Genomic DNA, 13206 nt, shown 5'->3' with positions numbered 1-13206 from the left:
GGATTCCCTTTCAACAGAAGCTGCCAGGAAAACATACAAATAAGAGTTATGGCTGGTCTATGCAATAAGATTGCTTGGCATTGGAAATTATGCTTACTTTTTTCTGTCATTTTTTAAAACAAGGCAATATTTTAGATTTGGGTAGGAACTGATTTTGCCAGGCTCAGCATTGGCCAGTATAAGTCAGATAGAAGATGAAATAACGAAGCTCAACTATGTAAATATTTTATTCCAAGGAAGTTACTTTGATAGAAAGGGACTACTCGGTCAGGCAGCTTGATGGCTATAGGATGTTTCTACTGTTATACTTCCAGTCTGACTGTATGGCTCAAACTTCATGTACCATGCATGTCACTGTTTATGTTAGAGCCTTTGGTCATCCAAGCAAAGTCTCCTAACATTATCTGGGAGGCCACAGGATTTTTTCCAGTGCAAGGAGGTCCTCTGACTCCGAAGGCCAAGCCCCTGCCCAGCTCCCTCACAGTCAGGTGGAAAGAACCATGCTTCCTCCCCTGCTGATCACAAATGGGCCTTGTCAGGAGAAAAAAAGACCTTCTTGGGACCCTTGGTATTGGATGGGATATAAATGTTTTAAATAATATAAATTAAAAAGGGGACTTATACCAGAGGCTGGGCTGATGAGAAGGCTGAGGTTGTGGAGTTGTGCTATTTCCATTCAGTGTCTCAGCTGCTGCCTTCTGGTGCAGCACTAAATTTAACTTGCTGAAAAGGACTGTCTAGGTAAAATGCAGAACACAAGGCATGGCAGCTGCAGAAAGTACTTGGTACTGTGCATCACACTTTGCACTGGATGTTCCTCAGTCTCCACATTCAGAGACTTACAAGGATCTGCTGCAAGTGCAGTAGGACTGCTTCCTTCATTCCTAACTTTATACCCTCTTTTCTTTTCCAGTTTCCTCCCTCTCACCTAACCCCTGCCCAAATCTTAGTGTGAGTAAAGATCAAAAGGCCTTCTAAGTCAATCATCCATCCACTCCCTTAACAGAAGAAGCAAACAATGGGTACACCAGGAAATGGGGTCTGTAGAGCAAACAATGTCAAGTGAGGGGTGAACAAGAGATAATCCAAACCCAGGAGAAGGGCAACAAACAAACAAACAAACCACCACTCGGAAAGCAAAAGGGTAACAAGTCAGAAATCTAAAACTCCATTACATTTTTCACAAAAAGCAGTCAGGGGAAATGTAAATCCATACCACCCTCTGTGTTTGATACCTTTATAACTATGAAGATACAGTCTCTGAATTCAAGAATAAGGTTTTTCACTGTGAGATGGAGGAACTGATCATATTGGTACTAAAAAAAAGAAGAAGAAATATTGTTTCCAGTAAACTTTGAGCACTTGAGATACCTGCATCAGTATAATCATATCCAAAACAAAATAATAAAAAAGTTAAAAATTAAACTACTAAATCTGTTGTGGCTAAAGAAGGACCTTAACATCTTGTACTATATTTTACTGCAAGGGAAGTTATCCTGAATACATTACAGGAAGGTCAGCAGAATCATACTGCAAAGATGAGTTCTGCCCAATACTTCTAATATTGAATCATAGAATAGTAGAATTAGAAGGGGGCAGAAGGCCATTAGGTCCAACCCGCTGCTCAGTGCAGGACGCCAAGTTAACCATCTTTCTCAGATGACTGTCCAGTTGCATCTCTGATATAGTAACATAGCAATTATTTAGAAACAGCAAAATTGCCCTGGGCAACCATTGCCATTGTTTCACTTTCAAGTAGTCCCTCAGTTCAGTCTCTTTCTTAGTACCAAAGCAGATATTATTTTAAATCTTTATCTAATATTTCTCAGTTTTATTCTAAAGGAGGTCCAGAGGGGCTGATCTGGACCAGGAACCTAGCAAGGAGCTCTTTAAGATTCAGACTGGGGCCCTACACCTACTCCAGAGCAAAACTTAATTAAAGCAACTTTGTTGCTCAGTGCAAATTTAAATTCATGTCTGTTTCGGTCTTTCCACTCTAGGATGACACTCCAATATGAATGAGAAATGGAATACCAAGGCTCTGAGATTATGAGGGACAATGGCCAGCATAGGCACTATTCCAATATTGTCCCTGAGTCCTTTACTTTCTCCCATATAAGTTAATGGCTACCATTCAGGTCTATGGCGAAAAAAGCAGAGTGCTGCATTACGTTGCATATTGGCATAGCAAGTTAACCATACACAGCCCAGTTAATGTGTGATCCTCTCTTTCTCCTTCTTTAGCCTAAAGAAAGTCTCTGCAGGTTTGTGTTATGAGCCGTGCCAAGAAGTCATATAGAAACCTGTTAATAAACCAAACAAGCCGCCAACAGGTATTTGGAACCAGAATTCCATGTACAGAAAAGTGATGCTGGTTCAAGCCAAAGGCCTGCCTGGTCCAGCATTCTCTTCCACAGCAACCAACTAACTGCTTGTGGCAGCCCGGAAGTAGCACAGGAATGCAGCAGCACCCTCCTGCCCATGTTCCCAACAACTGATCAGCACTGCCAGCTGCCACCAGTGCTACTCAGAGTTCAACAGCTGGCACACCACAGTTGGTCATTCTATTTTGCAGTTCAGTGCTAACATTAGAAGGTTTGTGGTGGTGTTTAGGATGGCAGGTTTGTTATTATGGTTGTTTTTCTTGTGTAGTTTCACTTTTCTTATGCATTCCACTTAGGTAACATTTTGTTGTTGTTGTTGCTGTTGTTGTTAGTCACGAAGTCATGTCCAACCCATCACGACCCATGGACAACATTCCTCCAGGTCTTTCTGTCCTCCACCATCCCACGGAGTCTGCCTAAGCTCACACCAACTGCTTCAGTGACTCCATCTAGCCACCTCATTCTCTCCTGTCCCCTTCTTCTTTTGCCATCTATTTTTCACAGCATTCAGCTCTTCTCCAGTGAGTCCTTCCTTTTCCTTAGGTGGCCAAAGTATTTGAGTTTCATTTTCAATATCTGGTCTTCTAAAGAGCAGTCAGGGTTGATCTCCTCTAGGACTGACCAGATTGACCAGGGACTCACAAGAGTCTCCTCCAGTACCACAATTCAAAGGCCTCAATCCTTTTGCGCTCAGCCTTCCTTGTGGTCCAGTTTTCACAGCCATACATTGCAACTAGGAAAACCATAGCCTTGACTATATGCACTTTTGTTGGCAGGGTGATGTCTCTGCTTTTAGTATGCTGTCTAGCTTTGCCATAGTTTTCCTCCCCAGGAGCAAGCGTCTTTTAATTTCTTGGCTTCAGTCTCCGTCTGCGGTGATCTTGGAGCCCAGGAAAATAAAATCTGTCACTACCTCCATTTCTTCCCCATCTATTTGCCAGGAAGTGAGAGGACCGGATGCCATGATCTTAGTTTTCTTAATGTTGAGTTTCAAGCCAACTTTTGCGCTCTCCTCCATCACCCGCATCAAGGACTCTTTAGCTCCTCTTCACTTTCTGTCATTAGAGTGGTATCATCTGCATAACAGAGGTTGTTGATATTTCTCCCAACAATCGTAATTCCAACTGGTGATTCATCAAGCCCTGCCTTTCTCATGATGTGCTCTGCATATAAGTTAAATGGGCAGGACAACAGTACACAGCCTTGCCAAACTCCTTTCTCAATTTTGAACCAATCAGTGGTTCCATGTCCAGTTCTCACTGTCGCTTCTTGACCCGCATATAGGCTTCTCAAGAGACAAATAAGATGGTCTGGTACTCTCATCTCTTTAAGAACTTGCTACAATTTGCTGTGATCCACACAATCAAAGGCTTTAGCATAGTCAATGAAGCAGAAGTAGATGTTTCTCTGGAACTCCCTAGCTTTTTCCATGATCCAGCATATGTTGGCAATTTGATCTCTTGTTCTTCTGCCTCTTCAAAATCCTGCCTGTACTTCTGGTAGTTCTCAGTCCACATACTGCTGGGGCCTAGCTTGTAGGATTTGAGCATCACTTTGCTAGCATGTGAAATGAGTGCAATGGTGTGGTAGTTTGAACATTCTTTGGCGTTGCCCTTCTTTGGGATCAGAATGTAAACTGACCTTTTCCAATTCTGTGGCCACTGTTGAGTTTTCCAAATTTGCTGGCATATTGAGTGTAGCACTTTTACTGCATCGTCTTTTAAGATTTTGAATAGCTCAGCTGGAATACTGTTGCCTCCACTGGCTTTGTTGTTGCTCAGACTTCCTAAGGCCCATTTGACTTCACATTCCAGGATGTCTGGCTTGAGGTCAGTGACCACCCCATCGTGGTTATCAGGGACATTAAGCTCTTTCTTGTATAGTTCTTCTGTGTAATCTTGCCATCTCTTCTTAATCTCTTCTGCCTCTGTTAGGTCCCTGCCATTTTGGTCCCTTATGCCCATTTTTGCATGAAACTTTCCCTTCATGTCTCCAATTTTCTTGAAGAGATCGCTGGTCCTCCCTATTCTATTGTTTTTCTTCTATTTCTTTGCACTGTTCATTGAATAAGGCATTCTTATCTCTTCTAGCTATTCTCTGGAATTCTGCATTCAATTGGATATATCTTTCTCTTTCTCCCTTGCCTTTCGCTTCCCTCCTTTCCTCAACTATTTGAAAAGCTTTCTCAGACAGCCATTTTGCTTTCTTGCATTTCTTTTTCTTTGGGATGGTTTTAGTTGCTACCTCTTGTACAATGTTGCGAACCCCTGTCCACAGTTCTTCAGACACTCTGTCTTATCAGATCTGATTCCTTAAATCTATTTGTCACCTCTACTGTATATTCATTAGGAATATGATTTAGGTCATACCTGAGTGGCCTGGTGCTTTTCCCTACTTTCTTCAATTTCAGTCTAAATTTTGCAACGAGAAGCTCATGATCTGAGCCACAGTCAGCTCCTGGTCTAGTTTTTACTGACTGTATAGAGCTTCTCCATCTTTGGCTGCAGAGCACATAGTCAATCTAATTTCTGTGTTGACCATCTGGTGATGTCCATGTGTAGAGTTATCTCTTGGATTGTTGGAAAAGAGTGCTTGCAATGACCATCACATTCTCTTGACAAAATTGTACCAGCCTGTGCCCTGCTTCATTTTGTACTCCAAGGCCAAACATGCCTGTTATTCCAGTTATCTTTTGGCTTCCTACTTTAGCATTCCAATCCCCCATGATGATAAGGACATCATTTTTGGGTGTTAATTCTAGAAGGTGGTGTAGGCCTTCACAGAACTGGTCAACTTCAGCCTCTTCAGCACCAGTGGTTGGGGCATAGATTTGGACTACTGTGATGTTGAATGGTTTGCCTTGGATTCAAACTGAGATCATTCTGTCATTCTGGAGATTGCATCCCAGTACTGCTTTTCCTACTCTTTTATTGACTATGAAGGCTACTCCATTTCTTCTGAGTGATTCTTACCCGCAGTAGTATACCTGATGGTCATCTGAATTAAATTCACCCATTCCTGTCCATTTTAGTTCACTGATTCCTAAGATGTCGATGTTCAGTCTTGTCATCTCTTGTTTGACCACGTCCAGCTTGCCTTGATTCATAGATCTCACATTCCAGGTACCTATGGAGTATAGATCTTTGCAGCATCAGACTCTCCTTTCACCACCAGATACATCTGCAACTGAATGTCCTTTCGGCTTTGACCCAGTCACTTCATTCTTTCTGGCGCTACTAGTACTAACCCTCCATTCTTCCCCAGTAGCATATTGGACACCTTCCTACCTGAGGGGCTCATCTTCCGGCGTCATATCTTTTTGCCTTTTGGTACTGTCCATGGGGTTTTCATGGCAAAGATACTGGAGTGGGCTGCCATTTCCTTCTCCAGTGGATCACGTTTTGTCAGAGCTCTCTGCTATGACCTGTCCGTCTGGGGTGGTCCTGCACGGCATGGCTCATAGCTTCATTGAGCTACACAAGCCCCTTCGCCACGACAAGGCAGTGACCCATGAGGGGGATTTTGTTATTAGGCAAACATAAATGTAATTAATATAATAATAAAATATAAACTTGCACTCATTCTCAGTGGGTTTATCTCAAAGGGGGTTTGAGACACATGATGTTCCTGATCAAAAGGGCAAGGGAGTAGACAGCTACATGCATTTCTAAAATAATTTGTCTTCTTTGGCATATCATGCATTGCAAAAACTAAATCCCCCAAGTTACAAAGAATGTTACCTCATGACCTTATAAGCTCATTTATAATATTGAGGAATAATGTAAATCTTAAGCACCAACATTAGGCCTCTGAGCTAAATAAGGCATTCCTAAAATTCCCTCAGCTCAGGAAAGAATCACCCATGCAAAATGATGAGCAGTGTAAGCCAATGACAATATTTTTGGTACCAGCAAAGGCAGTTTTCCATGCTGAAATGTCAGATGTTAACCTGGCACCCTGGAGATTATCTTAAACCTTGGGATTTGTTTGCTATGGAGATATGGTCAATTGCACAATTATGTACCAGAGTGAGCACTGGTGATGCAAATACAAAGAGAGAGTGCATAATTTTCCAGTCTTATACATCATTAGAAAACTTTATTATGTATTAGATACCCTTTTTTAGATCACTGCAAGAACTAAGTAACAGCAGGCCTTCCTTAAAGTAATGGCAGAATGAAATGATGTCCTTAATGAGAGGTGTGCTGGTGGCAATATCCACTGCCATGCTTCACATTTCTGGCCATCCAGAAAAAGTGCTGGGGAGTGGGAGCCAAGAAGGCTAGGACACCAGTAGGAATCGGGGTAGGACCTCCACCCCAGCCTCCTCTCCACCCTCCTTCCAGCACATCTTTTTTGCTTTTCTCTGCTCTGGTTTCCTCTAGTGAAGCAGCTGGCAAACTAAAGTAAGGGGACTATTTGCGGGGTTAGCTTTCGGTGGTTATATGATTGTATCCTATGTGAATTTATTTATTTATTAAAAGCTTTTGGACACTGTCCTATTATACAAGATCTCAGGATGGCTTACAATTGAGATGAATGAACAAAATTATAGAAGCCAAGCTAATAGACAAGCCAGCTTTCCATGGTACCAATTGATCTACAGGATAATTATAATGGTATAATGTTATGATTTTGAGAACTACAGCTGAAGAGGAGAAGGTAAAATTTCCCTTCCAATCCTGTTGTGATTATCCACCACCCCAAATCTGCATGTTATAGGTGAAGATGCATTTAATATATTGTGTGGTTTGGCCCAAGAGCAATACAGATATCACAACTTGATATTAGCCGTGCTGACAGAAGTGGAGTGTGATGTGGACAGGATACAGGAAGTGCAAATTTTCCACAGTTTCTGTGGCCTTTCCATTCCCTTCAAGTAGATGCCACATATGAAATAAGTGTACAAAAAGGAAGAGGTGGTTACCTGAACATTGGCCAGGAATAAGTGAAAGATACAAATCTAGGATGTCTAATGAGGAGATGTAGTCCTTCTCTTTAACGTACTTTCAGGAATCCCTGAGCGTAATGAAGGGAAATGCTACAAGGAAAATTATACATTTGTTTGACTAAGTGTGGCTAGGATCTGAGTTCCAGCACTGAGCCGGGACAAAATGTACTATTATGTTTTCATACCCAACCTTCACTGAAGGGTAGGGAGCTCTGCAAAAGATATATATATGTGTATGTATGTATTCTCATTCATTTTATTTGATTAAATATATAGCCTGGTTCCTATATGAAGCTCTCAAAGCAGTTAACAATATTTTCTAATTTTCCTAGAACAATAAAATACAACTTTATAAGTAACAATTAACTAAACAGCAATAAAGTCAAGCCAAGAAAGATATAAAAAGTGTTCCACACAATAAAGCTAAAGTAGTTTGGAATCTGGCAGGGTAAAAAACATGCAAAAAGAGCTCTTCTTCCCCACAGCTTTATAAAATAAAATACTGTAAATGAATAAATATGGAAAAGTAGCTGGGCAGGCAGGCGTCCCTGGATGAATGATCTCACAATAGGATCCCACACCACTGAGAGAATTCAAGAAGATGTTGGCTACTCAAGGCACCTCTGATAGTGGAGATGCTCATAGAAGGGATTCAGAAGTGGGCCCAGCCCTTTCACTGAGACTCACATCTTGGGCCAGTAATTGAGAGGGGTGATGCAAAACAATGGCACACCCAATGGGTTGCCAGTCTCCCCTTCTGGGGTCCTACCTGCAGCAGCTGTGCACCTAGCCACACAATCTGCACTCTGGCTAGCACCTCACCAGCCCGGGGAGCACTGCTGCAGCACCAAGACACCCACTTCTAGCAAGGTCTCCAAGCAACCCTCTGCTGGGTCACCTCCTCTGCACTTCAGATGAAAGAGAAACTGAACGTTGTAGCTCCCTGGCCAGGCATCATGCCTGCCAATAGCTGAGGTACTGAATCAGGGAGACTAAGGCTAGGCTATGCATTGAAAGGCCTTATACAGACCTCCTCCACGTCATGCCTGGCCAAGCTTCAGGACATGGCAAGCAAGACTTGGCCGCAGCTTGATGAACTCTTATGAGACTTCGGCAAGGCCTCCTCAGATCTCTACAGGTGCGGGAGCTTCTGTGTGGCATCTGCACGAAATAGCAGTGGATGGAGGCACTGGGGCAGAGCAGCTGACTATACCAGACGCCACAAAACAGCCTGCACTAGACCTGGGTATGCCTCTTGCTCAAATTTCATGGAATTTGGTCAAACTCGTGGAGAAGAATTTCTTAGTGAACATAGTCCCCTAACTTCTCCCTTCATGGTGGTGAGAAGTCTGTTGGGAGCAAGAGAGTGTCATGACTTGCTGCTTCCCTTTTGTATTATTAACAGTAATTTAAAATTATATTCTGCCTATTTGGTATTCTTATGTGATTCAGGGCAGCAAGCAACAATCCTGCCCAATCCTAAACTAGAATACAGTTTCAAAACATGAGCAACAATAATGCTACTGTTTGTTTATTTAGCATTGTTGTTAATTCTGTACTGATCAATAGCCAAAGCTCTCTGGGCTAATGGTGATGGTGATAACGATAACAAAAACCACAACACAGGCAGACTGATGAAGTAGGTTAAACAACAATATTGTGTCAGACTTATTCATTATATAAAAATGCCATCTCCTGTGACCCAAACTGGATGGACATTTTCCTATTTACTTAAACATCTGAAACTTGAGGTAATACTGTTTCTGAAGTGAAGACAACTATTTTGTATCATTGAGTGTGCCTTAATATTATTCAAGAAAGCAATTATTTTTATAACAAGAACTGTTATTATTACTAAGTATTTGTGTAATAATAAGAAATAGCAACAATGGTTTATTGTATTATTTAATCATGACAGAGTAAGACCCGTTTCTTTCTTGTTGCTTGCAGTGACTGTACTTGCTATTTTCCATGAGCTTCATGTTGATACAGATCTCTACACACTCTTGTTTGGTGAAAGTGTCCTTAATGATGCTGTGGCAATCATTCTCACATAGTAAGTACAAATGCTTTTCACTCTACAAAAGAGAGAAGGTAACTGCTTTTTGGTGCCTCAAAATTACACCTTCCTTGTACAAAAGAAGACCTTAATTATGCTACTAAGAGGTTACTACACAGTTAGTTATGCATTAAATGCCAATTGTTTTATACGTGCTATATCTAAGCTCCATTTTTCTTTATTTGGACGTGGTGTCCACATACCTTGTCACAAATTCATTTACCTTTAATAAAGCCGCCCCAACCCAAAAAGCCAGCCATGCACTCGGGTATAGATATGGAGATTCAGCAGAAGGGAGCATACTCATTTACTTCAAAGTTGAGAGATGTAGTTCTTGAGACTTTGAGCACATGAGGCTGCACCATCCTTTGAAGTGAATCCTTTGAAGCTGATTCCTGCAAGTTCAGGAAGCTCTTTAGGTGAGCCTAACCCTCTCCTCCTAGAAACTTGTGACAATTCTTCCTGGCGATCTAACTAATTTGGATTGCAGTGGGAAAGGTAAAAACTCTGTGAGGCAGACCGGTCAGCCTATAGCCTGCTAAAATTCTTTCCCGGTCTTATCAGCTGGTGGCTGCCTGATGTTCTCAGCAATGAACCCATGTTCAGTGCAAACTGGAGCCCTGGGGAAGCTGGGGCTGGAGTTTTTGACACCCTTAGCTGAAACTCTTTATAAGCCTTGAATGTTACATCTGAAAGACTGAAAGAACACCTCTACACAGCACTTAACTTGATACGCTGGAAAGCAGCTCTGTATATTAATGTATTTACATGTGTGCAGCACCACCTAGAATAGATCTTTAAAGCATCTTTAAAATTAAGTATGCACTTTTTCAGTTTCCTAAAAAAGGCCAGAGTAAAGAATTGCTTCTATCACCAACTGTATCAGAGGCAGAAGGAAACACTCACCAATGGAGTGCAATAAATGTTCAAAAGCACACACCAAATGTTCTAGATTAGAGGATGCCCACAGCAAAGTACTCTCTGGAGGGCTGCTTTCTATATAACTGTTTTCCTGAGTTTCTGTCTGTAAGCTTACTTGGCACAGAGATAGTAGCAAGAGAAGCGTTTCCATATACTTCTGCCTTCATTCCTATGCTCTGCTTTCTGTCCTGTGTTTAAAATATCAATGCCTTGCTTCAACAGAAAACAAAGAGCAACTTTTTTTTCCTCAAACCAGAAAGGTAAAGCTGAATGTTGGTGTGCTAGAACAGAATGTCAGTATGTGCCTAGATGCTGACATAGGAGCTGAACTCACAGAGAGGTCAGAAAGACAGCATGAACTCCCTGGCTAAGGGAATGCAGGCTGCTGTTCTGAAGAAGTTAAATCCTTTTCAGAAAGAGATGAAATGGAGTAGGTGGTTGATTCATCCTCACTCAAAGAGCATTTAGACAAAGAACCTACCAAACTAAATGATGTAGCAGCAATGGTAGATATAGCTTTTAAACTGGCTATTACTTAGCATTGACAGAAGAGAAAATGATTTGAGAAACAAGTTTGCACTGATTGAATCTGCACTTGAAAAGCATTGAGAGGAGGCAGTGGATAGAAATATGACTGAGTGGATTGGATAGTGAATTGAGCCCCAGGTTATATCTGACCTATATGGATGCTGAATGGACTCACAGATCAACTACACCCTTCTCCCAGAGCAAAGAAGGACCAAGAGACATTATAATAATTTTTTGGAATTGCAAGATAAAAGAAATGATCTACATATGGGTTGCCAACTGAATCTGCTCCTTTATTTCAATTTCATTAAAAATCTGTATCTGCAGGGCTCTGGAGATCCAGGACAATCCTTTAGGAAGCAACATATTCAGTAAAACAGGGATGGGTATTTCTTTCCCACTTACAACTTCAGGTGAAAATGTTGTGGATGGAAACAAAAGGTCCTGAGGTTCCCCAAAGTTTCTGATACACCCTTGTTCTAAAAGGGACTGTTGCTGAAAATGACCATTTTGTTTTGGTTTGGTTTTGATGTGAATTTACCACTATCCACAAATTCCTTTAGAATTGGGATGGAAAGCATTTGAGATTTCAAACAAAATTAATTTTAAGAGAAACCAAGCTGGACGGATTCATCCATCCAAGCTCCAGTCTTTGAGCAGTTAGCTCTTAAAAGTCTGCTTTCCAGTTCCTGAATTTTCAGCTGTGTTAATCCTGAATTAAGATTCAGTTCCAAGCATTCTTCAGCCAGCATAGAGAACTAGGAAACACTGGAAGTTGTGGAAAATTTTGTGTTCTAAACATACCCATATTGCACAATGTGATTTGCAACTCTTACTTTAAAAGAATGGAATGTCTGCTGCAGATTTGCTGTTTAACTGTCTTTTCAGACTCAAAGCTTTCAGTTCCACTTACAGCATCTGATGAAGTGGGCTGTTACCCATGAGAGCTCATGCTAATTTATTAAACTATCTGAACAAATCAAACAGTCAATATTTTGTGCTATACTCAGTTCACAAAATCATAAGCAGAAAGCTAACACATTTATAACATTATCTTGAGGAAAAAGGTCAACTTTGCATGTTAGAACTACTGGTCTGGGAGACAGAGAGGTTTCCTAACTCTGCATTATTCTTCTGCAAGTGTTGCTTCTTAATTGAACATGATTTGGATGCTAGCTATGCAAGCACTGCAGTTTTATTTTGTCTTCTGCAATGTAAATATGCTCCAGTTTACTCTGACACTGGGTAGAGTCAGTACACAGAGGAATGGATCTGGTTGCAGCTGCAGGCTACCTTAAGAAAAATAGGAAAGAAAGAGGCTGCAAATACCTACCTCTCTGTTGGAGCATTTTGGCTGATTTTCTTTGTCATTGGACAACTTTGACTTCACACTCTGTGGGAAAGGGTGACCCTTGCCTGAGAGGTATTTCTTCTGTCTATTTTCAGCACCAGAAATTTACCTCCAACACAGTGAAAATAATGCCTGTGCTTCTTTATTATATGAAAAGAAGATTGGAAAGGATTGATAGCTCTATGTATAGATGAAATGGCTTGCTCTCAAAACATGGACACCTCTGATGCATCCTAGAAATTCTAAATGCATCCACTCACTTCATTTCAAAAAGCAGCATATAGCACTGCATGAAACCATTCCATCACCCCACAGGATGTTTTAAACATGAGGGAAGAAAGCAAACTCTTAGGCTCAAATGGAGATTGCCCCACTACTTCCAAAAACAGCAGTTTCGTGCTTCCTTCCTGTCTTTTTCTCATAGCTCTGTATCCAGAAATATTGGTCCACATACTGAAGGGCTCCTTCCATTGCCTGGGGGAACTGGGATCCAGCAGAGCCTCACAGGTGCAGGAAAAGGGATGGGGCAGTGAGTCTAATTTCTTTTCCCACACAGATCCCCAAAGAAGACTTTGGAGAATATATGGGGCTGTAGGAGGGAAGAGGGTATTGGTGAAATTTGCCCTTCCTTTTTCAACCCATGGAAACATCTAGTTTGCAGAGTTCTGTTCCACACAAGCCTACATGCCGCAATGTCTAATACTAAGAAATGTGTTTTGCATGACAGCTTTAAGTACAGAGTTTCCTGCTCCTGGTGGAAACAGCCATTGACATGGGCTGAGATAGAGGAATTTGCAAGATGATGAAGGCCATGATATCACACTTCATGTTTAATTCGAAGCTCTAGAACTAAAAAAAGATGACAAAAGATTGCTGCTTTCTACAGTGTATAGTTTGCACTTCTGCAGTGTCTTGCTTATGCAAAACATAAGCATTGCAAAGAAAGCTAGGATGTAATGGCTTTGATTTGGTATAAGTGAGTCAGGTTTTTCATAAAATGTTTTAGCAGCAC

At 41.4% G+C, this 13206-nt stretch overlaps 1 protein-coding gene across 1 annotated transcript in view; it reads left to right on the top strand.

The window, feature by feature from the left end:
• Window positions 1-13206, top strand: part of SLC9A9 (solute carrier family 9 member A9) — a 332462-nt gene that overhangs the window by 83108 nt on the left and 236148 nt on the right. Inside the window, exon 6 of the mRNA XM_044432976.1 lies at window positions 9286-9391. Within this exon, the coding sequence (XP_044288911.1) occupies window positions 9286-9391 (106 nt within the window). The remainder of the gene's footprint in view (window positions 1-9285; window positions 9392-13206) is intronic.

The sequence above is a fragment of the Varanus komodoensis genome, unplaced genomic scaffold (genome assembly GCF_004798865.1).
Source record: "Varanus komodoensis strain SLA01 unplaced genomic scaffold, ASM479886v1 scaffold25, whole genome shotgun sequence".
Lineage (NCBI taxonomy): Eukaryota > Metazoa > Chordata > Lepidosauria > Squamata > Varanidae > Varanus > Varanus komodoensis.
Note: the sequence above shows the minus strand (reverse complement) of the source record. Positions and strands in the feature narration are given on the sequence as shown.